This window comes from Artibeus jamaicensis, unplaced genomic scaffold (assembly GCF_021234435.1).
Source record: "Artibeus jamaicensis isolate MK-2021 breed Jamaican fruit bat unplaced genomic scaffold, CSHL_Jam_final contig_887, whole genome shotgun sequence".
In the NCBI taxonomy this organism is placed as follows: Eukaryota; Metazoa; Chordata; class Mammalia; order Chiroptera; family Phyllostomidae; genus Artibeus; species Artibeus jamaicensis.
In genome coordinates, this window is record NW_026522003.1 from 941,385 (window position 1) to 959,500 (window position 18,116).

Genomic DNA, 18,116 nt, shown 5'->3' on the forward strand with positions numbered 1-18,116 from the left:
GCAGAGCTCCAGGTTTTCTTTGCTTCGCGCAAGGAGGTAACTTGGGATCTGGTAGGTCCCAATGAGGTGACCCCTCCAGCGGGTGCCAGCTGGACCCTGGAAGCAGAGAGAGTCACGCTCCTAGTATCCCGCCCCCCCCCCCACGTCTTTCTGGGCGGCATGACATTTATTTGATCCTTTTCAAGAACAAGTTCCCGGTTGCGCTAAGCGCTTCGTTCACGGTGACGCTGCTACCTGCGGTTGCCCAGTTTGCTGGAAAGGTGCGCTCGTGTATAAGGCCGTTAAAAGAATGCTCCCCTGGGGCAAACAGATGGGGACTAGTAGTTGTAGGCCTTCTAGGCAGTTCGGCAAAGTGTTGTGAATTCCGGGGGGGGGGGACCACCTGGACCAACTGGGCCTCCCGAAGTCTGAAGCTCGGGCGCCGCTAGGTCGAGGGGGGGCGGTATCCTGGCCGCGGAGGACATCTTCCCTGTCCCACGCACCCAATAGCCACCCCGGCTGAGGCCCACGCAGCCAATAACCGACTTCAGCTGAGACCCACGCAGCCAATAGCCAGCCCAGTGTGTTCCTCCGGCGCCCGCCTGCCCGGGTCCACGAATCCAGACTCGGGCCACCTAGGTACCGCCCCTGGATCCCGCCTTACCCCGCCGCCCCGCCTCCAACTCGCTGTGCCAGGCTGGGCTAGACCGTCGCGCTCTCGGGGCGGAAGGGGCAGTTGTGGTCCCGACCCTCCGTGCTAGTGGGCTCGCAGCAGGCCGCACCGGGCGGGAACCCCACTTCCATCCTGGAGGTCCCCTGCCCTTTCTCCCTCTTTTCGCCCGGCCCATGGTGCGAGTCTTGGAGCGGCCGCCCGGGCCGGACCCCGGTAAGTGATTCCCCAGCCCCTTCGACTTCCCCTCCCAGCCCCCCTATACGGTCTGCGACGTGCAACATGCGGAACCCTTTCCCTGCACGGTAGGTTAGAATGCGAGTTTCTAACTCGCTCGGTTCTTCTTTCTTTATCCTATGGACTTTTAGGTTCCCTGTTGTAACTGGGGGAGAGTGAGTGGGTGTGTAGGGAGGAGGGGAATGCCTGGGTTGGGACGCCCTTGGTGAGGAGAGGATTGAGATTTGCTTGCCCCCTGGGGCTCGTCGCCCCAAGTGCAGAAACTTTTGTTCTCTGACCCAGTTTGGAGCCTTCTAGACTGCCTGTGAAATGGAGGATAGGAGAAATGTTTCCTTCCAGGCCTCCCTCCTCCTTATGACTCTCTCCTGGCGACCTCAACACACGTACAGAAACCTGGCCTGCCTTCTGGGTAGCAGTGGTCTTCGAGAATGAAGTTTTAGGAGAAACTGGCCCTTCTGACCCGCTGCCCAGATGTATTCAGAAAACCAACCAAGAAAGTGAACCCCAAGTCCTCAGAGGTTCCTAGTGTTGCGTCCTAATCTGAGACTGAAAAACCTAAAGAATACTCAAGCTGAGACCTGTTTGGTAAGGTGGGCCCAAATCAGCAGATCTTTTATCACACGGACTTCCTGTTCACCATACCTTGAAGCCCTTTTATATGATTAGGATAGGTAGATGGCACTAGTTGGAAAAAAAAAATTTTAAAGCTGGTTAAAGTTGAGAGTATTAAAAATGATGCATACATATCTAAACATCACCATTAAAAGTATATTCATTTCACCAACCTGTTTGAGATAGTCCTCGTGTTTTCTTTGTGTAAGTCTGCTGATTGGAGTTCTCAACTGTCTTTCTAGAATAAATTACACAAGCAAATCTCAAATCTGGCTGCACCCTGAGGACTTTTTAAAACTGCTGATGCTGGGGCCCCAGTCCAGACTAATTAAGTCGAAATGGGGAGGGCGCCCCACTTTAAGTTTCCTAGGTAGTTCTAGTGTGGTCTGGTGTGGGGGCCAGTGCCTCTCATTATCTATGATTTTGAGGTTTGGTTTCTTTAAACTGGAGTGAGAACTTCAAACACTTGAAGCAACCCAAATGCAGAATTCTTTCTGAGATATTTTTAAGTCCCCTGCCCCTCCAGTCTTTTATAGTTGTCTTGCCAACTCTCAAGAATTTTTAAAATGTATACTCCTTTGTGTTGTCTACCTAAGCTTTTGATTTTTGTCTTCATTGGAACCATTTTTAATGCACTAATTTATCATAGGTTTACGTGGTGTTTAATTGTTATATAAATACAGAACAACACTGGCCATAAGCAGGTTTGGAAGCACACATAGCTGGCTCACATACACAGGGCATCAGAAGGAAGATGGTTTTGGCACACTAGTCAGTAGCTTACCAGCCTCTAGTATCCAATGAAGTGTGGGTATTGGTTTTATAATCCAGTGGTTCAGTGAAGCCAGGCTCCTGGCTCCTCCCTTTCAGTCTCTAACTATTGATAATGTCACCAATACCCAGTTATTTAAATTGTCTTGAGTCTTCCATCCACTTTTTCCATTCATTCACATCACGCTGTTTGTTCACATCAAGCACTTACCCTCATTGCCTTTATTAAGTTGGGAGAACATTAAACAGAGGTTCTTAAGCTGGACTTCTGAGCAGCCATTGCACCACCCGAGATTACATATATAACATGTAAGTGTGAATGTTTATTTGAGGGTGGAGGAGTAGTCATAACTTTGTGAGGGTCCATAATTTTTACCTCATTCATAAAGAGGTAAAAGTTATGGATTATTCCATTCATGATGTAAAAAGTTGAGAAGCACATAAATTGAGTTCACTAGAAGTCCTTTAAGGCCCTTAAAACTCTATCACCAAAACACATTGCAATTAGTACTTCAATTCTTCTCTGAATAAAGATTTAGGACATTTAGCAGGATCATATCTAGTCGTTCACTTGAACTGTCTCTCCTGTTTTAACCATGAGCCTAGGCTCAAGCCTAAAGTTCTGAACACCTTTTTTCCTAGGACTGTGTGAACACCCAGGCTGGAGATTCAGGGCAGCCCATTCTTTTCTGCCATCTGCTCAGGGGCCCGGAAAGTCCAAAAGGAAAAAGGGCTATATCCTGTGCGTTTTATTAGTGACTTTAAGTAGCAGTAGGGCATATCTGGCATATTTAATAAGGATACAAATTGAGTAATTATTCAGAATTAATAATCCCACCACCACTGCCACCTCTGCCTTGTAGGAGTCATTTTTGCAGGTTTGAGTCCCTTTTTTTCTCTTACCCTTTCCTTCTCCTTCCCTTTCCAAATGGAGGCACAGGTCACTGGAGAGTTGGCTTTTGGTTTTGATCACTGTGGGGTCTACCCTACTTGTTATTATTTGTGAGTCACTCTCTGGTTGTAGTTTCTTCCTATTTCAAAGCCAGCTATACAGTTATGGCTTAATTTAAGCCTCCATTCTGAATTAGAAGTCTTCCATAACTTGTGTTTTGCATAGTTGGAAAACAGTCAACATACACAGTACACCAATATGGTACTTGCATTACTGAATGTTCATTGACGTATCAGGAAGATGCCATGAGAATCTGAAGGAATGAAAACGAAATGCCTCCTCCTAGGCTTAGAGCTGCACCTGCCTTTTTCCCGTCTGGCAGTCCATCCTCATACTGGGCTGCTTTATTCCTTGTGCTACATCTGTCTCATATCCAAAGTGGTGGTGTAACCTTGGACAGGACACAGATAAGGTTAAGTAGATGTCAAATGCTGCAAGCATAAGTATTGCAGCTTAGGTTTGGTGGTGTTCCTGGAGGTTTAGACCTGACTGTGCAAGCATTTCCTCATAGGCCACTCCGCTGTGTCTGGGATGAACCTGAAGGGCAAAAGTAGAGCTCCCACACTGGCACTCCACCTGGTAATCAAAAAGGACTTAGGTCCAAATTATGGATTCAGTTCTCCTAAAGCAGTGATTTTCACACTTTAAAAAACAGCAAAATCCTTTCTGGATTTATATCCAACTTTCAAAATGTAAGAAGTATAAAACCACAGACACCCTCTTGTCTCCTCTTGTGCTTGTTAGAATTAGAACTCTGCCAAAGCAGATTGAAAACAGTGATTTTAAAGAGTTCAGTCTGTGTCTCACTTCCTCTATTGTCTAGGAGGAGCATTACCTTATATCAGAATCATCCCATGAGGCTGTAATAATAAAAGCTGGTATTTACTGAGCCTTTGTTCTAGCATAATGTCAAGTGAATTTTTTCTTAGTCATAAACTTGTGAAATAGGTCTTGTTATGATCTCCCTTTTTTCTAATGGGAGACTAAAGCTTAGAGGGGTTAAATAACTTTCCCAAGGACCAGCCCCACTGTAGGAAGTGGGGGCACTTTGCTTAATCTCTAATTTACTTCACTCCAGACTTCAATCCAGGCCCTGCCTACTCATGGTGTCTAGCACATAGTAGGTGCTCAGTAAAAATAAGTGACTTTATTAGATACCCAGCACTGTCTCCATTTGTTATACATGAGGAAACAGACTCTCACAAGTTTAGTAACTTTTGCCCAAGCTCATACAGCTGGTGGCAGAATTGGGGTTTAGACTGCAGATTGGCCATACTCAAGAATCAGATTTCTGCACACTGTGCCCTACTGCCTCCATTTACCTTCTTAGGTTCTCTTCAGTATATATTGCCTTTGGGAACTTCACGGCCTTTTCAGTTAAGATTTGCTTGTTGAAAGGGAATGGTGACACTTTAAAATGCTTCTACATTTTCTAATCATTATATCAAACTTTTTAGTATGCTGCTCTATTTGTAAATTTCTGGTCTTGGGGTTTTTCTCAGTTCATATGTAGCATTTACATAGGAATCCTGTCCCATCTTCAACACGTTAGGAGTAGTATCTGTAAATTCAAGTGAGATCCCTTTAAGGGTAAAGGCTAAAGTCTCAGACCCACACAGGCAGCTGAATTAAAATTCAGTCAACAGGATTATCCTGGGCAATAACTTGAGCAGGTATTTCAGGAATGAAGCATGGTCAGGGGCTATCTTTGCAGTCCCCACACCCAGAACCTGTGCTGCTCGGTGGTTTGCAGGACCTGGTTACAGTTTATGCATCTGCCCACCTGAGCCTGAGAAGAAAGCTGGCCTGAAGAGATGAGAGCTGCAGGCCTTCCGCCCCGAGTGGAGGGGCTTGTTAAATTCTGAGGTAGCTCTCTAGGCTCCCTGGAGAGAGACTGAGCAGTTGGAAGAGACAAAGGCTGGGGGAGGGGATAATCTTTGTTCAGAGGGTGATTTGGGGAAAGGGAACATTCCTCTCTAACCTCACAGGGGTGGGGTGGGGGCGGGGTAAACCCCATTTATTCCAGATACCTGACCTATCTCTCTCATCCTACTGAAAGAGAAAAACTAAAGCTCTGGGGTTTGGTTTTAGGACTTAAAGGTAAGTCTCTTCTCTCCCCAACACTCCAGCACCAAGAAGGGAAAGAAAAAGAGAGCTGGGGATTGGGCTGAGGAACAGTGCTGACTTAACCTTCTAGATTTTCCTATGTTGTATTCCCAGCTCATCTTCACATTCTAGAGATAAAAAATTAACTGTTAGGAGGTGACACATATGTATAAAGAGGAGATCACTGCTCCTTTTGTTTCTGTGGTTGAGCCTTCATTTTGTGACTTGTGTTCCATGAACTTGGTGAAATAAGTTTAACTTAGAAAGGTAAAGGCTCTATAAGGATGCTTTTCTTTCTTTCTTTTTTTTTTTTAGGGGTTTGTTTATTTATTTTTAGAGAGAGGGGAAGGGAGGGAGGAAGAGGGAGAGAAACATCAGTGTGTGAGATGTACACCATCACAACCCAGGCATGTGCTGTGACTGGGAATTGAACTGGGGACTTTTCAGTTTGCTGGGTAGTACTCAATCCACTGAACCACACCAGCCAGGGCCTTTCGTAACTTTATTTTTTACATTTTAACTTTTTAAAAATATATTTTATTGATTATACTATTATAGTTGTCCCATTTTTTTCTCCCTTTTATTCTTCTCCACTCTGTAATCCCCCCCCATCATTCCCCCACCTTAGTTCATGTCCATGGGTCATACATATAAGTTCTTTGGCTTCTTCATTTCCCATACCATCACAGGTGTGCACAAGTAACCAGGTTCTTAGTGATCAAGGACAAAGAATTGAACCGAACACAGAGTTTATAGCATAAAGAAAGAGAGAAGATTTATTAAGTGATAGTACACTCCACAGAACATGGGAGCGGGTCAAACTCTGAGCAGAGAATGGTCTCATGGGCTGGAGGGATTCTATTCTTACAGGGCGGAAGCTTCCTGGCTAGTTTTTTTTTTGGTGGGCTTCTATTGCGCATGTACAATAGTTGCCTTCCAAAGCTGCTGCACATGCGGTCTCCCATGATTTTTCTTGATTGGCTACTGGAGAAGGAGGTCCCACAGTGTTAATTTATTATAATGCTATTATAATGAAGCAGGGGTCGTGTAGGATCTTCTGCGAGGTGCATCCAGAAAGCAGGAACAACTGGTCTTAGAGGGTCTCTGTCCTGTATGGATGTCCTCCATCTTAGCCCTGGGGCACCACTGGAGTTTCCTCCTGACTACCTCCTGCCTCAATACTATTCTTAACCTCCCCCTGTCTATTTTGTGCCTACCAATTATGTTAAGATTTTATTTATTTATTTTTTTAGAGAGAAGGGAAGGGAAGGAAAAAAAGAGGGAGAGAAACACCAATGTGTGGTTGCCCCACTTACCCCCCCACTGGAGACCTAGCGTGGCCTACAACCCAGTCATATGCCGTGACTGGGAAATGAACCGGCAGTGGGCCGATGCTCAATCCACTGAGCCACAGCAGCCAGGGCCAATTATGCTTCTTATTCCCTGTACAGTTTCCCCCATTCTCCTCTCTTCCCTCTCTACTGATAGCACTGATAACATTCCATGTGATCTCCATTTCTATGAATCTGTTCTTTTCTAGTTTATTTGGTTTTTTTTTTTTCTTTTTTAAGACTTTAAAGAGTGGAGAAGGGGAGAGAGGGAGAGAAACATCAGTGTGTGGCTGCCTCTCACATGCTCCCCACTGGGGACTTGGTCTGTGCATGTGCCCTGACTGGGAATTGAACCAACGACCCTTTGGTTTGCAGCCTGTGCTCAATCCACTGAGCCATACCAGCCAGGACCCCTTTTATAGTTGTTTGCTTAGTTTGTTTTTGTTTTGTTAGATTCAGTTGTTGATAGTTGTGAGTTTGTTGTAATTTTACTATTCATATTTTTTATCTTTTTCTTAGATAAGTCCCTTTAACATTTCATATAATAAGGGCTTGGGGATGATAAACTCCTTGACCTTGACCTTATCTGAGAAGCACTTTATCTGCCTTTCCATTCTAAATGAAAGCTTTGCTGGATAGAGCAATCTTGGCTGTAGGTCTTTGGATTTCATGACTTGGAATACTTCTTTCCAGCCCCTTCTTGCCTATAAGATCTCTTTTGAGAAATCAGCTGACGTCTTATAGGCACTCCTTTGTAGGTAATTCTCTCCTTTTGTCTCGCTGCTTTTAAGATTCTTCTTATCTTTAATCTTGGCTAAAGTAATTATGATGTGCCTTGGTGTGTTCCTCCTTGGGTCCAACTTCTTTGGGATTCTCTGAGCTTCTCAGACTTCCCAGAAGGCTATTTCCTTTGCCAGATTGGGGAAGTTCTCCTTTATTATTTGTTCAAACAAGTTTTCCACTCGTGGCTGTTCCTCTTCCCCTTCTGATACCCCTATAATTCGGATGTTGGAACGTTTAAAGATGTCCTGGAGGTTCCTAAGCCTCTCCTCATTTTTTTTGAATTCTTATTTCTTTATTCTTTTCTGTTTGGTTGTTTCTTTCTTCCTTCTGGTCCACTTCATTGATTTGAGTTCCAGTTTCCTTCCCATCACTATTGGTTCCCTGTACATTTTCCTTTATTTCACTTAGTGTAGCCTTCATTTTTTCATCTAATTTGTGACCAAATTTAACCAGTTCTGTGAGCATCCTGATCACCAGTGTTTTGAACTGTGCATCTGATAGGTTGGCTATCTTTTTGTCACTTAGTTGTATTTTTTCTGGAACTTTGATTTGTTCTTTCATTTGGGCCATTTTTTGTTCGTTTGTTTTGGCACCCCTGTTACGTGCTAAGGGGTGCCCCAGGGCAGGGCAACCCAGTGGCTTGGTTGTGATGCTGTAGGTGGGGCAGGGGTCTGAGAGGGAACGACGGTGCTTGCTCTGCTCTCTGCTGCATTTCAGTCACTTCCCCTGCTTCTCACAGGCAAACTGGGTCCTTCTGGTGCCGATTCCCATGTGGTTAGGTTCGTGTACGTTCTAGGACCTCGTGGGTCTAACAAAATCTCCTGTGAGGTTGGGAGTTTCTCCCTGCACCTCATCGCCCACAGGTGTTTTCAGTTGGTGTTTTGAGGCTTTATTTTTCTGCACTGGGACCCTAGGTTGCATGGTCTGTTCACTCCCCAGTTTTGCCTGGTTTATCTGTGCATGAATGTGGGACCACCTGCCACCTTAGGCACCATGCTGCGCTCCACATTCCCCACCTCACTAGGTCTGCCAGCCTCCGCTTTGCCGTAAGTTCTGTCCACCTCCGCTGCCCTACTCCACCCCCTCTACCAGTCTGGTCTGCATGAATGTGTCCACTTTAACTCCTTGGTTGTTGAACTTCCATACAGTTCAATTTTCCATCAGTACTAGCTGTTTTTCATTTTTAAATTGTTGTCCTTCTTTTGGTTGTGTGAGGAAGCTGTGTCTACCTATGCCTCCATCTTGGCCGGAAGTCCTTCTTAACTTCTAAAGACAGATTTTCATCTAAGATAAAAGCACTTACTAGTCATGTGACTTTGGGTAATCAGGACTTTGGTTTTTTCATTCACATAGTGGGAATTTTAGCAGGCTCTGATGACCGATAGGGTTATGAAAGTAAATAAGAAACTGTTAGAGCACTTTAAAAACAAACAGCAGAGTACACATAGAAAGTTGATTGTTTTGGAATCCAGCATTTTGTTTGGTAGAAATTAACCAATGAGCCAAAAGAGGACGCCAGTGATTGAGCTGTTTCTCTTCTTGTTACAGCTGTCTCTGAAGGGCACAAATCAGAAAGCACCATGCCTCCTAACAAAGAGGCCAGCAGTCTTAACACCTCCCATGCGGGGCTCATCTGTCTCCCTCCAATCTCCGAGGACCTCCAGCTTGTGTGGACTCAAGCAGCCCAGACCAGTGAGCTGGATGGCAATGAACACCTGCTACAAACCTTCAGCTACTTCCCCTATCCCAGTCTAGCAGACATTGCCCTTCTCTGCCTACGCTATGGGCTGCAGATGGAGAAAGTCAAGACTTGGTTCATGGCCCAACGCCTCCGCTGTGGCATCAGCTGGTCATCTGAAGAAATAGAAGAGACGCGAGCACGAGTGGTTTATCACAGGGACCAACTTCATTTCAAATCCCTTCTCTCTTTTACTCATCATGCAGGGCGGCCCCCAGAGGAGGTGCCTTCTCCAGTGCCACCTCCAGAACAAGTTAGTCTTGGAATAGTGCCCCTGACTCTTAGTGAGCCTACCCAGACGAAAGGATTAAAGGCAGAGCCTGAGGACCCCTCAGAGCCACTGAGTCACCAGAAAGCAAAGGAGCCCCTGGTTGCACCTGGCAGTAGAGCACTCTCTCACCAGTCAGAATTTTGGCAGGATCTTCAAAGCAGTGGCCTCCCTAAGGATCAGACAGGCAGGGCTCCTGACCAGTCTCATGGCCTTGGTCCTGCTTCCTGGAACCACTCCACAGCTGTCCACCAGCCACATGCTCCAGATAAGCCCCCACCAACCTCATTATCTGCCAGTAGTTGTAAGCAGGGGTCAGCGTCTAATGTGACTCCTCCTTCTTCTACCTCTTCCTCTTTCCAGGTACAAGCTAATGGAACTACCGCCACCTCTACACCCCTCCAGCCGCTGGGCCGTCTCCCACAGCCACTGTCACCCAGTGAACAGGCTCTGCCGCCACATGTGGAGCCAGCCTGGCCCCAGAGGCTAAGGCCTAACTCAGTACTAGATAGGGTTGGCCCTGCCGAGTACCTTTCCCCAGATACCCAACGCCAGCGAAAGACCAAGCGCAAAACCAAAGAGCAGTTGGCTATCCTCAAATCGTTTTTTTTACAGTGTCAATGGGCACGCCGTGAGGATTACCATAAATTAGAACAGATCACTGGTTTACCTCGGCCTGAGATTATTCAGTGGTTTGGTGACACACGCTATGCCTTGAAGCATGGGCAACTAAAATGGTTTCGGGATAACGCAGTGCCCAGTGCCCCTAGTTTCCAGGACCCAGCAGTTCCCACACCATCGCCTTCAACTCGCTCCTTGAATGAATGGGCTGACACACCACCTCTGCCAATGCCCCCACCTCCACCAGATATACGGCCCTTGGAGAGGTACTGGGCAGCCCACCAACAGCTACGGGAAAGTGATATCCCTCAACTGAGTCAGGAGTCAAGGCTTAGCACCCAGCAAGTACTGGATTGGTTTGATTCTCGATTACCTGAGCCAGCTGAGGTGGTGGTTTGTCTGGATGAAGAGGAGGAAGAGGAGGAAGAAGAAGTACCAGAAGATGAGGATGAAGAGGAGGAGGAAGAGGATGACAGCGATGATGATGTGATTATACAGGACTGAATGGAGGGCTATAGAAGGGCAGTTTGTTACTAAAATAGAACCAACTTAGTAACTGTTTAAACAAAGAAACCACATTTTTAAAGTTACCTTGTAGCAAAGAACTGAAAAGCTTTGTGTTCTTGAGGTTGGGGGAAACCTGGATGTTATGAGGGTGGACCAGGGAGGATGAGCGTAAGGCACAAATGTGGGGGTTCAGTGGGCAAAAATCCAGACCTCTGGCCTCAGTGAAGACAGTGCTAAGGATCTGGCCCAGACTATGGGCTGGGTAAAGGCTCTTGCTCTCATCTGCTGTTTTTTTCCCTTAGTAGACTACAGAGAGGCCAGACCTTAGTTCCCTGTATATAGGAGGACTGGAAAAGAGGAGTGAAAATTTGAATTGATTCCAATGCACCCCCTAGTCCCGCTGTTTTTCTTGGAGTACAAGGCTGCCTTGCACCTGTCCTTTTCTCTCTGAGCACAACTCCAAGCGTAATGCAGCTGAAATCTCAGTATGTCCCAGTCTCACAAATATTTCAGCTCTTTTACCTGCTTCATTGTTGAATCACACAGGAAGCAGAATGTTTTCATTTCTGATACTGGGACCACTTTGCCTTGTACCTTTTTATCTCTTTCTAAAATCCTCATTCTCTTCATTATGTCTCAGGGTAAATCTTCCCCATGGAGCTTGTGAAAAAAAAAATAACTGGGTGGAGAATAATTTAGACTGGATATTTATTGAAGACGGGAATTAGGGGAGATGTCCTTTTAAAAAAAAGTAGAGTTAGGCTACAGAGATATAGAGGAGAGGGAATGGCCTCTGCTGCTCAGAGGACTGCGGGCAGGTTGCAGGTTTGGTTTTACAAGCCTGACACTCCCTCCTGCCTGACTTGACAGGGACTGATTTTTTGTTGTTTTGATGTTGGTTCAATTTGTATACAGAAAGAGACTTTCCCTCTCTTTATAGGAGCTGCCTTGGGGACAGGAGGACCATGGTCTTCAACAGAATTGAGTGCTGTTCAAGAATGTTTTTTATCAGTTGGGGTCAGATATAATGATAGCAGTGGGTTAACCATATAGAAGTAAGAGTGGAAGCCCCAAATTGCTAGAACAATAAAAAGGCCAAAAATAAAATTGTTTCTCTCTCCACTTGCCACTTGTATGGTTTAGAGATTAATGGAGCCAAAGTCATTAACATTCTGATATAGTATACATTTTATTTATTTTTGAAGCAGTAGGATGTATTGAGGTAAAGTAAAAGAACAGCGACCTTGAGGGGCAGTGTATCAGCATCACTAGGCAGATTGTTTCCTGTACCTGTACAGCACAGGCTCCTGTTCCGAAGGTGAGGTGTGTCTAGAAATGCCTTTAAAAATAAATTCAGAGTTCCAGAAATGGTAATGTGATCTTAGTTCAGCTACAAGGTCACTGCTAAGACCTAACTTATTTCTGGCAGATGCTATCTTCACATTTTTTCAGTATTTTTGCTTAAGGCCTGCCTGCTTGTGGCCTACCAATGTAATTCCTTATTTCTACCCCTTAGTGCCCAACGAAGAATAAATATTTGCCCTCAGTGGTAGTGTTCTTTGCCTGTTCCACCATTTTAGAGGTTGAAGTACCGATAGAGTTGCAGTAGCAATAAAAGGACTTCCTTTTTATTTTACTATCTATGTACTTCAGTAAGCTGAATGTCTATCTCCAACTATTATCAGACAAAAAGGAAAACCATGTTTAATAACTAGGCATAGAGGAAACAACAGGCAAACAAATAAAGACAGGGAACAGAATTGGCTATGAGAGAGTTTATGCAAAACTAAAAAATGAAATCCAGAAATAAAACATAGCTAATGAGTATATTACTCCCACCCCCCAAGGATGCCAAGGACTATTTTTACAGCCTTTGTCTCAAGTTGTAGAAATGAGACCACTCCATGTCGTGGGAGAAACATAAACATCCTCCTGAAGCACTAGCCTAAGAGGTGATGCAGGGTGTATGTGGTAAAGATTGACAGCGCACAGTGAAACTGGGAAACGAGGCAGGGGTGCATTTTCTAAGGCCATTGTGCCTGATGGGACTGGCTGCTACGTTCTGTTCTTCAGCAGTATGTATAGACCAGACCTCGGAGATGATCTATCTGGGCGTGGTCCATGGGTCTCTCCCCGTGGCTAATCCCATCTGCCTTTGTTGGTAGAGAGTCTACAGCAGAAAAGAGAAGGCATGCTTGGGTGTTACAACCAAAAAGGCAAGCAAGGCCCTCTCAAGCCATTTTATGAAATTTATCAGGACAGCAAACCACCACTATTGCTTTTGCATAGTTTTCTCCACTGCATGAAAATTAACTTTTCCAAACTAAGATTTGAGACGTCTCATGCAGGGGTCTCTAGCCGCCAGGCTGCGGAGAAGTACAGATTGGGTCTGTTAGGAACCAGGCCCGCACAGCAGGAGGTGAGCTTGAATGTAATGCACTTGAATCATCCAGAAACCATTCCCCACCAACCTCATCTGTGGGGAAATTGTCTTCCAGGAAACCAGTCCCTGGTACCAAAAAAGTTGGGACCACTGATCTAATGTATCAAAGGCTTCGTTGCTACTTAGGAAACTGACATTGCAGTGGTTTCTGGTGATAGTAAGATAGACCAAGAAATCAAACTCTTTTGGAATGCCTGGAAATACTACCACACCCACAGATGATTCCCAGGGAGGTAGAATTCTTGTGCTTCTGGGGAGGTGGCACTTTCTTCAATGACTTTTTTTTTTTAAACTTTGTTAATGGAAATTTTTAATAAATACCCCGAAGTAGAATAGTATAATGAACTCACATGTACTCATCACCCAATTTCAACAGATAACTCAGGCCAGCTTTTCATTTCTACTCTCTACCCCTCTCCACTAGATAATAGCAAAACTAAGAAATGAAATCCAGAAATAAAACATAGTTATTGAGTATATTACTTCCAGCCTACCAAAGGATCCAAAGGACCATTTTTACTTCTGTTTCATGTACAAATGATACATCTCCGTGTCTTGTGGGAGAAGTGTAAACATCTTCCTGAAGTGCTAGTCTAATAAGGTAACAGACAAAAGCAAAACCCAGATAATTTAACTTCCTATCCCTTAATATTTTAGTATGTATCTACAAAAGATTGTTTAAAAAAAATAACACAATAGCAGTATGCCTACCAAAACTCTTCTTTAATATCAAGTGTCCAACAGATATTCAGTTCTCCTCAACTTCATCTTTGCAGCTGGTTTCTATGTCTCTAAAGTCTTTCCTCATCTGTAGGTTATCCTCTCCATTTGTGAGGATCTTAGAACAGGAGGTAATTTTGCAGTTTTGCCTCTTAGGGCATAGACCCTAATTTCTTGCTGATGGAAATAAAAGGAACTTTGGAATATGAGAGCAAAATATTTATCTACCTTAATATATCCCTGGGGTCACCAGGAGCTTGGCTAAGAAAAATGGCTTAAATAGACTCACCCAAAGCCACGAAAGTTAACTCAAAAGGCAAGCCTGGACTTTGCATTGAATAGAGCTCCTTCCAAACCTCTTTCTATTACCTTGACCTTTCCCCCTTGTTGCCTGGATTCAGAATCATGGTCCTATAAATTTGCAAAACAATATTCTGGCTATCTCAGGAGACATAAACATGGGTTTTCTTAGTTCCAGCAGTACCTCTATGCAAAAGCTATATTCCATTGAGAATACTTTCTTGAATGTGGAACTTGGGGATGTCAGTTGTATCCCACTTAGCTCTCTCTGGCCAAGACCTCTCAGTTTAAAACCTTTCAGTACTACATGACCCAATTTTTAAAAAAGATTTTATTTTTAGAGAGAGGGAAAGGGAGGAGGAGAGAGAAACACCAATGTGTGGTTGTCTCTGTCATGCCCCCTACTGGGGACCAGGCCTATAACCCAGGTATGTGTCCTGCCTGACTGGGAATCAAACCAGTGACCTTTCAGTTCACAGGCCCTCGCTCATTTCACTGAGCTACACCAGCCAGGGCATGACCTAATTTTTAAACCCCAAACCAGGAAGCTAATCTGATGGTGGGATAGAATCTTTGAAACAGACCATTATGGAAAATTGTATACATATGGTCACCACATTTGAAACCCATGTCATTCTCCACTGGTTACATTCCATCACCTTAACGAGAGACCAGAATGAGGCATTCGGTGTGCAGGCCTAACCGTGTGAGTTTTTTGTATGCAGACAATTAGGCTAGCCAGAGCTCACCTGCAGGACTGGTACCTGGAATCCAGGAAGACTTTCTAGTGGAGCTCTACTCTCCCTCTGACCTGAAGGACAGAATGGAATGGTAAAAGATGAACTGCCTCAGGCAGTTCCTTGGTAGTGTTACTTGTGGATCAGGGTAGTTCTTAATCCACAGAACACTTCTCGGAAAGGAAAAGACTTAGCAATTAATTTAAAAGGAGGTTCATAAAGTTCACTCTTCTGTGAGGATGGGGTGGGGACAGAAAGATTTGACTTTATGAGTAAAAAGATATAGAAACAATATGAAGATTTTGGTGAGCCACAGGATGACAGCCCCTTATCACGAGACTGGTAGCAAAGGTGCCTTTTAGAAAATAGGATACTGGCTTTATCATTCTCATCTAGGACTCAGCTCCTAGCAATATTCAAACAGGGATCTCAAAAGAAAAAAAAAAAAAGCCAATTTAATTCTACAGGTGACCTGGCTTCATAGCACAACTTAACTGGTGACAGGATGAGTGCTATTTAGGTGAAATTCTAAGCCTCCCCTCAATGTGAAGGAAGTGGGGTAACTTAAAGAATATTAAGAAGTCAAACTGGAGACCATGCTCTTTTGGGGGGAACTCTAACTTCTTTTTCCCTTGAAAATCTTCATTTTATGGTATATGCATCAGTGGTCGAAGCTACAGTCCTTTGGGAACATTATTTACCTGAATTGTTGGGGGTGAGTATTTGTGTGTGGCCCAAATCTCCACCATTTAGGGATGGCCTGAAAGAAAAAATCCCCAGTCCAGAGGAGGCAGATGAAGTTCTACGGGGAGGAAACAAAAGTATTACCAGAGAAAAGGAAAGGTAAAGGTAAAAAGCATATGTAAAAGGAAGAACCTGTCCATTTAGGCCAGAGACTCTTATTGCAACTGAGAATAAAATTAAGTAACTCAGGTGTACATTAGACACAGTGCTGTTCAAACTTTGCTTTTGTGTACAAGGTAGATTATAAACCTCAGTGGTCCAGGTCAGTGGAGAAGTAACCCCAGGGCTGCTGGCAGAGTGTCAGTGTGAAAAGATCCGAAGTGAAAGGAAGCATAGTGTTACTCACCTATAAGATAGGCTGTGAGTAGAAGCTGGTGAAGGGGTTTCTAGAAAGCATAAAAAGGAGCCTGTGAGACAATCCATGAACTGCAGAAGAGATTCAGGTATACTCAGGGCCAGAGCAAAGGAACTGGGGTCAAAGATTTTCAGCATGTATGTCATAGAACCAACTTTTGGTCTTGCTGATTTCCTCTACTGTTTTTCTACTTTCTAGTTCATTAAGTTCTGTTCTAATCTTTGGTTCTTTGAAATGATCGACAGAACTGATTAATATTTAGCCAGGTTGTCCAAGAGCAGGGGAGTCGGGGGTGGAGGGAGTAGAGAAAGACTCAATGAAAATCAGGAATGAAAGAAGGAATATTACTACTAAACTACCAGAAATAAATTGCCTAGAATCTTAGAATCTACAGTTTTCAAAGAGGTAAGTATAAAGGAATTGGGGATAGACTGGTAAAGTTCAAAAATGGTCATCCAGAAAGATACTTGTAAATTTCAAGATTGCCTCTTAGGAAAGAAAGGGAAATCTCTGGTAAGTATTCACTATGGAGTGGCTAAATGCCCTGGAAAATAGCAATAACAGTAATAGTTCTAAGGGGGAAGAAACAAGAAATTAAGTGGGTGGAACCAAAATATTTCCTCACTGGAATATTTGTATGTTTAATACACAGTAAATAAGTCATATACCGTTTAGGCTAACAAAGTCAGCATCTAGTTAACCTTCCTTTTAAACCTGACTTCTACTGCCATCTTGTGGCAATTTAAAAAATCCAAGTCAATTATTTTACTTGTTAACTAACTAGAAGAGTTTTTCAATGACTTTCAAGCATTCCTTATTTCATTCTTACCAGTTTGAGAACAGAAATATCATTATTTGAAAAGTATTAATATATGTCTGGATATCTGGAATCACTGGACCAAAGTAAAATGGCATTATATCGTGCACAGAAAACCAGAAACTGCTGGTGCATGCACAAAATATTTTGTTTCTGACACTTTTTTTTTCTTCCCTCTCACCAGTATAAGAGTCTCTGGGAGTGCTCCTTCCCTGAAAGCCTCTGGCTTCCTGATGAACAAATAATAAACATCAATTAATAAATATATTCTGATTTTCTGGCTTCCATATTCCTTGCTATTTCTCTATATCTACACATTGAAGCACATTTTGTTCTCCCAGAAGGTATACTTTACACTTTACTACTTTTTAAAGAGACTTTTTTAAAGGTTTTATTTATTTATTTTTAGAAAGAGGGGAAAGAGAGGGAGACAAACATCAATGTTCATGAAATATATTGATTGGTTGCCTCTCACACACCCCCTACTGGGGACCTGGCCCACAACCCAGGCATGTGCCCTGACCATGAATCGAACCAGTGGTCCTTCAGGTCACAGGCTGGGACTCAATTCACTGAGCCATACCAGCCAGGGTCACTTTACTACTTCTGAAATAAATATGACATATTCTATTAGTTTAGTCCTTGAACACTTCCACTATTTCACCCCATTCATTCTCTGTCAGCTTCCAACATCAGGTATGTAACACCAAAAAGAAAAGTTAGTTCTAATTGGCATCAGATAATTTTATGCCAATTAGTTTAATATTCTTGCCTTAAATCTTTGCTTACATTTAGCACTAGAAATCTCAACCAGGAAAGAGAAGTGAACTATTACTTACTTGTCCTATGCTACTAAAGCCAGCCATTCTAGAGGGGATAGACTCCACTGAGGAGGACCGACTGTATAAGGTGAGACAAAAAGAGAACAAGCAAGCAAACCTGGTGTTAAACTTTTACATAGACCTAGTAAAGTCTCCTTAGTCCCTCTCTCAGCGATATGTAGGTATTTCTCTCCTCTTCCAACTTTTGCCAACAGTTTTAGCGTTGTTATGCAGGCTTCCTACTCACCTGACCACTTGGCTGCTATGCTGAGAACTGGGTCGTGGAGCAACTGAGAAAGAAGTGCAGAGTGGAAAATTGCCATCAACAGTGTGCTCTTGTTTAGCTAATCTGTTGCAAGTAGGTATCTGGTGTGTGATCTTCCCATGTCATACATAGGATTAGGAAAATCATATTATTATAGTCTCTGAGAGGAAACCATTTTCATATATGAAAAGGATATTTATTCATCTTACACAGATATTTGGGAAGAAAAATGTTCTCTACCTGACTGTGATGGGGAAGTAATGCCCACTGGTCGAGGTGTGGTTGACCTGCAAGGAAGACAAAAACAAAAGAGGCCGCTCTAATATCTCTAGGTAGAAG

The 18,116-nt window shown here is 43.7% G+C and overlaps 2 protein-coding genes across 5 annotated transcripts in view; one reads left to right on the plus strand and one right to left on the minus strand.

The window, feature by feature from the left end:
- Positions 1-659: 659 nt before the first annotated feature.
- On the plus strand, positions 660-11,697 carry HOMEZ (homeobox and leucine zipper encoding). Of its 2 annotated transcripts, XM_037129289.2 has the most exons (3): positions 660-865; positions 8,990-9,432; positions 9,811-11,697. In XM_037129289.2, the coding sequence occupies exons 1-3, from the start codon at positions 826-828 to the stop codon at positions 10,570-10,572; spliced, it is 1,245 nt and encodes a 414-aa protein (XP_036985184.2). In that variant the 5' UTR covers positions 660-825; the 3' UTR covers positions 10,573-11,697. The 2 variants fall into 2 exon arrangements, with proteins under 2 accessions (XP_036985184.2, XP_036985183.2); XM_037129288.2 differs by having other exon boundaries at positions 8,990-11,697.
- Positions 11,698-11,776: 79 nt separating this feature from the next.
- The window catches only part of RNF212B (ring finger protein 212B), a 48,666-nt gene continuing 42,326 nt past the window's right edge, over positions 11,777-18,116 (minus strand). For 2 of the 3 annotated variants that reach the window (XM_037129295.2, XM_037129293.2), the window contains 8 exons: positions 18,018-18,064; positions 17,760-17,802; positions 17,531-17,591; positions 16,873-16,921; positions 15,866-15,905; positions 15,477-15,577; positions 14,788-14,849; positions 11,777-12,745 (listed from right to left, as the gene is read on the minus strand). In XM_037129295.2, coding sequence (XP_036985190.2) covers positions 12,680-12,745; positions 14,788-14,849; positions 15,477-15,577; positions 15,866-15,905; positions 16,873-16,921; positions 17,531-17,591; positions 17,760-17,802; positions 18,018-18,064 — 469 coding nt within the window. In that variant the 3' untranslated portion in view covers positions 11,777-12,679. The remainder of the gene's footprint in view (positions 12,746-14,787; positions 14,850-15,476; positions 15,578-15,865; positions 15,906-16,872; positions 16,922-17,530; positions 17,592-17,759; positions 17,803-18,017; positions 18,065-18,116) is intronic. The other variant, XM_037129294.2, reaches the window with a different exon arrangement.